This window comes from Oncorhynchus masou, chromosome 11 (assembly GCF_036934945.1).
Source record: "Oncorhynchus masou masou isolate Uvic2021 chromosome 11, UVic_Omas_1.1, whole genome shotgun sequence".
Lineage (NCBI taxonomy): Eukaryota > Metazoa > Chordata > Actinopteri > Salmoniformes > Salmonidae > Oncorhynchus > Oncorhynchus masou.
The window spans coordinates 31871907-31880621 of NC_088222.1; the positions used below are offsets into that span (position 1 = coordinate 31871907).

The 8715-nt window shown below is 41.9% G+C and overlaps 1 protein-coding gene across 1 annotated transcript; it reads left to right on the forward strand.

Moving 5' to 3' along the window:
• The first annotated feature begins 285 nt into the window (after positions 1-285).
• Positions 286-1224, forward strand: LOC135547964 (olfactory receptor 52N5-like). Its single transcript, XM_064977166.1, has one exon. The coding sequence runs from the start codon at positions 286-288 to the stop codon at positions 1222-1224; it is 939 nt and encodes a 312-aa protein (XP_064833238.1).
• Positions 1225-8715: the final 7491 nt, after the last annotated feature.

An 8715-nucleotide genomic window follows, 5' to 3' on the forward strand; every position in this document is an offset into this window, starting at 1 on the left:
TCCAGCTCTCATCTGACTGATGATAGCTAATGTTACAGCTGCAAGCAGGAGTTGGATAGAAAACAAACATTTATCCAGCCCCATCCCTCAGCTGTTTACCAAATAACGTGGCGGGGCAGACGGCCCCTCAAAGTAACCCTGTTTATCTGCTACTGATACCACAAGCATCAGTAGATTACTTTTTGAAGCACCCAAACGTTGTGTTTTGACACTGATTCCCCAGGTTTTTACTACTAATCTCTAATATTCTCCTCTCAAGGTTCTGAGCTGCCCTCTCACTGGGGAATGGAAAACCGCACATACAATGACCACGTTCTCCTCCTGGAGGGGTTAAAGGTCCCTCAACAGTCCACGTACCCTGCCTTCACCCTCCTCCTCACCACCTACATCTTTATCATGGTGGCCAACATTGGACTCATAGCATTGATCTCCATGGAGAGGAGCCTGCACCAGCCCATGTACATCCTCTTCTGCAACCTGCCACTTAATGACATAGTTGGTGCTACAGTGATGATACCTCGTCTGTTATGGGACATTTTGACCACAGCTCCTGAGCGATATATCACTTACATAGGGTGTGTCATTCAGGCTTTCTGTGCTCATTTATTTGGTACCACATCACACACCATTCTCATGATCATGGCCTTTGACAGGTATGTGGCCATCTGCAACCCCCTGCGGTACGCTACCATCATGACAAACAAAATGGTTATCAGGTTGTCTATGTCTGCCTGGGGGGTGGCCATAGTCTTAGTGGGGATTTTGCTGGGCCTCACCATCCGCCTGTCACGCTGCAGGTCTAACATATTTAACCCTTACTGCGACAACGCCTCTTTATTCAAGCTCTCCTGTGAGAGTGTGCTTATAAATAACATATACGGTTTCACCTTTACTGTTGTGCTGTTTGTCTCGTCCATAGGCAGCATCAGTCTCACCTATCTCAAGATCGCCATTGTGTGTCTGAGCAGTAAAAACAGCTCTTTAAACAGCAAGGCCCTGACAACCTGCAGCACCCACTTACTAGTCTACCTCATTGTGATTGGATTTGGAGTCACCATTATCATCCTCCATCGCTTCCCAAAATATGCAGAAATTGGCCAAATGTGTAGTGTGCTGTTCCCCGTGATCCCTACTTGTCTCAACCCCATAATATATGGTTTACAGACTAAAGAGATTAAACAGAGGATATTTAGAGTGTTTCACAGAGCCAAGGTGGCTGCATGATGTTGTGTTAAATCTTTAACAAAAATATATGATATACAGTGCCTTCAGAGAGTATTCACATCCCTTGACTTTTTCCACATTTTGTTGTGTTACAACAAAGCATGCATTTAAAATTGATTAAATTGAGACTTTTGTCACTGACCCACACACAATACCCCATAATGTCAAAGTGGAATTATGTTTTTCGAAATTTTAACAAACTAATTAAAAAAATGTACACTGAAATGTCTTGGGCCAATAAGTATTCAACACCTTTGTTATGGCAAGCCGAAATAAGTTCAGTCGTAAAAATATGCTCAACAAGTCACATTGGATGGACTAGTGTTTAGCATAATTTCTGAATGACTCATCTCTGTACCCCGCACAAACAATTATCTATCAGATGATTATCTATCAGAAAAAGATATGATGTGGTTGGTAAAATTACCAATTAGTAAAAATATCAGAATTGAGCTGCCTGTGTAAACTGTTTTGAAATACAATGCTGAACTGTATTTTGAAGGGTTATGTTGACATTTGGATTTTTTTGGGCAGTTTAAAAAAATAAAATAAATGGGAAGTAAAAAATATATATATATATATATATATACAGTGGGGCAAAAAAGTCTTTAGTCAGCCACCAATTGTGCAAGTGTGCAAGTTCTACCACTTAAAAACATGAGAGAGGCCTGTAATTTTCATCATAGGTGCACTTCAACTATGACAGACAAAATGAGGAAAAAAACCCAGAAAATCACATTGTAGGATTTTAAATGAATTTATTTGCAAATTATGGTGGAAAATAAGTATTTGGTAACCTACAAACAAGCAAGATTTCTGGCTCTCACAGACCTGTAACTTCTTTAAGAGGCTCCTCTGTCCTCCACTCGTTACCTGTATTAATGGCACCTGTTTGAACTTGTTATCAGTTTAAAAGACACCTGTCCACAACCTCAAACAGTCACACTCCAAACTCTACTATGGCCAAGACCAAAGAGCTGTCAAAGGACACCAGAAACAAACAAATTGTAGACCTGCACCAGGCTGGGAAGACTGAATCTGCAATAGGTAAGCAGCTTGGTTTGAAGAAATCAACTGTGGGAGCAATTATTAGGAAATGGAAGACATACAAGACCACTGATAATCTCCCTCGATCTGGGGCTCCACGTAAGATCTCACCCTGTGGGGTCAAAATGATCACAAGAACGGTGAGCAAAAATCCCAGAACCACACGGGGGGACCTAGTGAATGACCTGCAGAGAGCTGGGACCAAAGTAACAAAGCCTACCATCAGTAACACACTACGCCGCCAGGGACTCAAATCCTGCAGTGCCAGACGTGTCCCCCTGCTTAAGCCAGTACATGTCCAGGCCCGTCTGAAGTTTGCTAGAGAGCATTTGGATGATCCAGAAGAAGATTGGGAGAATGTCATATGGTCAGATGAAACCAAAATATAACTTTTTGGTAAAAACTCAACTAGTTGTGTTTGGAGGACAAATAATGCTGAGTTACATCCAAAGAACACCATACCTACTGTGAAGCATGGGGGTGGAAACATTTGGGGCTTTGGGGCTGTTTTTCTGCAAAGGGACCAGGACAACTGATCCGTGTAAAGGAAAGAATGAATGGGGCCATGTATCGTGAGATTTTGAGTGAAAACCTCCTTCCATCAGCAAGGGCATTGAAGATGAAACGTGGCTGTGTCTTTCAGCATGACAATGATCCCAAACACACCGCCCGGGCAATGAAGGAGTGGCTTCGTAAGAAGCATTTCAAGGTCCTGGAGTGGCCTAGCCAGTCTCCAGATCTTAACCCTATAGAAAATCTTTGGAGGGAGTTGAAAGTCTGTGTTGCCCAGCAACAGTCCCAAAACATCACTGCTCTAGAGGAGATCTGCATGGAGGAATGGGCCAAAATACCAGCAACAGTGTGTGAAAACCTTGTGAAGACTTACAGAAAACGTTTGACCTCTGTCATTGCCAACAAAGGGTATATAACAAAGTATTTAGATAAACTTTTGTTATTGAACAAATACTTATTTTCTACCATAATTTGCAAATTATTTAATAAAAAATCCTACAATGTGATTTTCTGGATTTTTTTTCTCATTTTGTCTGTCATAGTTGAAGTGTACCTATGATGAAAATTACAGGTCTCTCTCATCTTTTTAAGTGGGAGAACTTGCACAATTTGTGGCTGACTAAATACTTTTTTGCCCAACTGTATATAAGTAAGGTCCCTCAGTCGAGCAGTGAATTTCAAAACATAGATTCAACCACAAAGACCAGGGAGGTTTTCCAATGCCTCGCAAAGGGCACCAATTGGTAGATGGGTACAAATAAAAAAGCAGACATTGAATGTGACTTTGAGCATGGTGAAGTTATTTATTACACTTTGGATGGTGTATCAATGCATCCAATGCATCAAGGCTTCCTTCCTAAATCAGTTGACGGAGAGGAAGGAAACCACTCAGGGATTTCACCACGAGGCCAATGGTGACTTTTAAACAGTTACAGATTTTAATGGCTGTGATAGGAGAAAACTGAGGATGGATCAGGGGCATTGTAGTTACACCACAATACTTAATTAATAGAGGGAAAAGAAGAAAGCCTGTGCAGAATAAAAATATTCCAAAACATGCATCATGTTTGCAACAAGACACTAAAGTAATACTGCAGAAAATGTAGTAAAGCAATTAACTTTTTGTCCTGAATACAGAGTGCTCTGTTTGGGGCAAATCCAATACAACACATTACTGAGTACCACTCTCCATATTTTCAAGCATAGTGGTGGCTGCATCATGTTATTGTAATCGTTGAGGAGTTTTTCAGGATGAAAAAGAAACAGGAAGGGGGGTGTTCTATGAAAAATTGATAGATTTTGACATGCAAATCATCATACACGAGTATCATACAAGAGTATTACTTAATTACAAACAATGCCCACAACCTATACGCTGATGATATCTTACTAACACTGTCATATCCCAGCTGTTCAATACCAAGTCTGGATATAAAGTGAATTCCCAGCTAACAGTGCAAGGGAGAGAGAATGTTTTTCTTATGTTACCCGTAAAGTTCCCCTGACGTTTGAGTGTCCAGTTTTCAGTTAGTTAGGGGATCATACAAAACTTACCCAGAACTTGGTTACCATGTTCTCAGAATGTAAGATATTAATGTTCCAAACACGTTTCATGAAGAACATTCTTGTGTATCAGTCGTCAGGATGTCACCTGATGGTCCCAAAGAAATGGTCTGTGTATGTTTGGTATGAGGTTGACAGAATAGTCTCCTAACCCGTAGAAAACTGGAAACAGGAATATTCTTGAAACGTAAAAACAGAACATGTCCAGAACATGAATATTGAATATTCAGAGAACATGGTAACCACTGGTAAGTTCTGTTTGACATTAAGGGAATGGTCTCTTGGAAACAGTCCTTGCAGATCACTGTAACATTCCTATGAAAATGTAAGGTAATGACCAAATGAGACTTAAGAGAATGTTCTATAATGGTGTGGGAACGTTTGTTGTTAGCTGTGTTGGAGTAAGCGAGGCTATTCATCTGACCCACCAGACTTTTCCAGCCCAACTTGGTACTGCTCCTTTCGTATTGAAATCAAATGGTATGAAATACCTTGGGATAAATATCAGGTCACTAATCAGTAAGATATTTTAATAAAAACCATCAGGGATGATTGACATTAAGAGATTTACCTTTATCACTATGCGGTAGAGCAGAGGTGATAAAGATGAACATACTCCATAGACTTTCTTTTCTCATGTCAGTTATACCACTTCAATTCCCTCAGCATTGATTTAAAGAGATAAACTGTTTATTTTCAGGCTTCTTGTGGAAAGACACAAGAATTTACTATAAAAAACTGCCCATGTTTCAGATGTTCATCTTTATTACTTATCATACAATGCAAGATACGCATTCTCATGGGGCTATAAAAATGTGAGAACAGCAGGAAGCTGGAAGTGGCTGGAGGAGAATTTTGGGTAACTTTTCATTTTACAGACCTTTAATGTAAATACATAGTAGCAAACTAAATAGGTAGTAACAATTGAGTCTTTAAAGTGACTGGTGATACATTTATTACATACAACTTAAAACATTTAAAATGGCTGGAGATTTGAGTCAGTATGTTGGCAGCAGCCACTCAATGTTAGTGATGGCTGTTTAACAGTCTGATGGCCTTGAGATAGAAGCTGTTTTTCAGTCTTTCTGTCCCAGCTTTGATGCACCTGTACTGACCTAGCCTTCTGGATGATAGCAGGGTGAACAGGCAGTGACTCGGGTGGTTGTTGTCCTTGATGATCTTTTTTGCTTCCTGTGACATCGGGTGCTGTAGGTGTCCTGGAGGGCAGGTAGTTTGCCCCCGATGATGCGTTATGCAGACCTCACTACCCTCTGGAGAGCCTTACGGTCGTGGGCGGATCAGTTGTCGTACCAGGCGGTGATACAGCCCGACAGGATGCTCTCGATGCTCTCGATTGTGCACCTGTAAAAGTTTGTGAGTGTTTTCGCTGACAAGCCAAATCTCTTCAGCCTACTGAGGTTGAAGAGGCGCTGTTGCGCCTTCTTCACCATGCTGTCTGTGTGGGTGGACCATTTCAGTTTGTCCGTGATGTGTATGCCGAGGAACTTAAAACTTTCCACCTTCTCCACTACTGTTCTGTCGATGTGGATAGGGGGGTGCTCCCTCTGCTGTTTCCTGAAGTCCACGATCATTTCCTTTGTTTTGTTGATGTTGAGAGTGAGGTTATTTTCCTGACACCACACTCCTGAGGGCCCTCACCTTCTCCCTGTAGACCGTCTCGTAATTTTAGGTAATCAAGCCTACCACTGTAGTGTCGTCTGCAAATTTGATGATTGAGTTGGAGGTGTGCATGGCCACGCAGTCATGGGTGAACAGGGAGTACAGGAGAGGGCTGAGAACGTACCCTTGTGGGGCCCCAGTGTTGAGGATCAGCGGGATAGATATGTTGTTTCCCACACTCACAACCTGGGGACAGCCCGTCAGAAAGTCCTGGACCCAGTTGCACAGGGCGGGGTCGAGACCCAGGGTCTCGAGCTTAAAGACGAGTTTGGAGGGTACTAAGGTGTTAAATGTTGAGCTGTAATCGAGGAACAGCATTCTTATATAGGTATTCCTCTTGTTCGAGATGGGTTAGGGTAGTGTGCAGAGTGATTGTGATTGCGTTGTATGTGGACCTATTGGGGCGGAAAGAAAATTGGAGTGGGTCTAGGGTGTCAGGTAGGGTGGAGGTGATATGGTCCTTGACTAGTCTCTTTAAGCACTTCATGATGATGGAAGTGAGTGCTATGGGGAGATAGTCGTTTAGTTCAGTTACCTTAGCTTTCTTGGGAACAGGAACAATGGTGCCCTCTTGAAGCATGTGGGAACAGCAGACTGGGATAGGGATTGATTGAATATGTCTGTAAACACACCAGCCAGCTGGTCTGCGCATGCTCTGAGGACGCGGCTAGGAATGCAATCTGGGCCAGGTTAACACGTTTTAATGTTTTACTCACGTTGGCTGTGGTGAAGGAGAGCCAGCAGGTTTTGGTAGCAGGCCGTGTCAGTGGCACTGTATTGTCCTCAAAGCAAGCAAAGAAGTTGTTTAGTTTGTCTGGGAGCAAGACGTCGGTGTCCGCGACGGGGCTGTTTTCTTTTTGTAATCTATGATTGACTGTAGAACCTGCCACATACCTCTCGTGTCTGAGCCGTTGAATTGCGACTCTACATTGTCTCTATACTGACGCTTACCTAGTTTTATTGCCTTGCGGAGGGAATAGCTACACTGTTTGTATTCGGTCATGTTTCCGGTCGCCTTGCCATGATTAAAAGCAGTTGTTTGCGCTTACAGTTTTGCGCAAATGCTGCCATTATTTCACAGTTTCTGGTTGGGGAAGGTTTTAATAGTCACTGTGGGTACAACATCACCGATGCACTTGCTAATAAACTCGCTCACCAAATCAGTGTTTAATCAATGTTGTTGTCTGAGGCTATCTGGAACATATCCCAGTCCACATGATCAAAGCATTCTTGAAGCATGGAATCAGATTGGTCAGATCAACATTGAACAGACCTGAGCAAGGGCGTTTCCTGTTTAAGTTTCTGTCCATAGGCTGGGAGCAAAAAAATGGAGTCGTGGTCAGATTTGTCGAAAGGAGGGCGAGGCAGGGCTTTGTATGCGTCGCGGAAGTTAGAGTAGCAATGATCCAGAATGCTTCCAGCCCGGGTTGCGCATTTGACATGCTGATATAATTTAGGGAGCCTTGTTTTCAGATTAGCTTTGTTAAAATCTCCAGCTACAATAAATGCAGCCTCAGGTTATGTGTTTTCAAGTTTACATAGAGTCCAATGAAGTTCTTTCAGGGCCGTCAAGGTTTCTTCTTGGGGGGGATATACATGGCTGTGATTATAATCGAAGACAATTCTCTTGGTAGACAATGCGGTCGCCGTTTAATTGTAAGGAATTCTAGATCAGGTGAACTAAATGACTTGAGTTCATGTATGTTGTTATGATCACACCACGACTCATTAATCATAAGGCATACACCCCCGCCCTTCTTCTTACCAGAGAGATGTTTGTTTGTCGGCACGATGAGTGAAGATACCGGGTGGCTGTACCAACTGATAACGTATCCCGAGTGAGACATGTTTCCGTGAAACAGATAATGTTACCATCTCTGATGTCTCTCTGGAAGGCAATTGCATTTCTGGTTGAACGACAGGAACCTAATGAAATTAGCATCGAATCGCAACGTGAAGGTGACGACCTACATGCCGGAAGGATGGATTTCGACTATACCAGCCAGAATATAGCATGATCATATAGCATGGCAACTTGGTATGAACTTTAAACTCTTATTCACTAAAAAAGTGAGACCTCCTAGCTGTTGCGTTAACAACAGCAGCTGTAAACGTGGGCTAGGAAAGGACGAACAAAGTACCTGTGGTTATTTAGAATACATAAGATTCTGTATTTACGACAAAGTAGCTGCCTACGGCCTGATAGAGACACAAAATCTTCCTTTGTTCCCTTGTTCCTTCCCGCTCTTTCATTCAAAACCCAACTCTCTTTCTGTAACCAGCCTTCATATCTGTTCCGTCCACTAGGGACGTTTTCCTTTATGACATAATTTGTAATCAATGTATGATCCATTCTGTGTAGATGTAATTATGTTTGATTATTTAGGTATTTAGTAAATAAATAATTAAACCAAATTTTGTATTGCTGATTCAACTTGTTAGCCATTGTTCGTGAAGATAACCAAGAATTTACAACTTTCAGATGAGACTAAATAAGGTGACGATTAAATATTGACTGCTATTGAGGTAAAAGATTACCAGGTCTTTAAGAGTTTATTCAGAAGATAACAGCTCTATAAACATTCTTTCGTGGTTCCCCGACTTTCTAGTTAATTACATTTACCTGATTAGCTTAATCAGGTAATATTAATTACAGAGAAATTATTTTATAGACTGGCATGTCATATC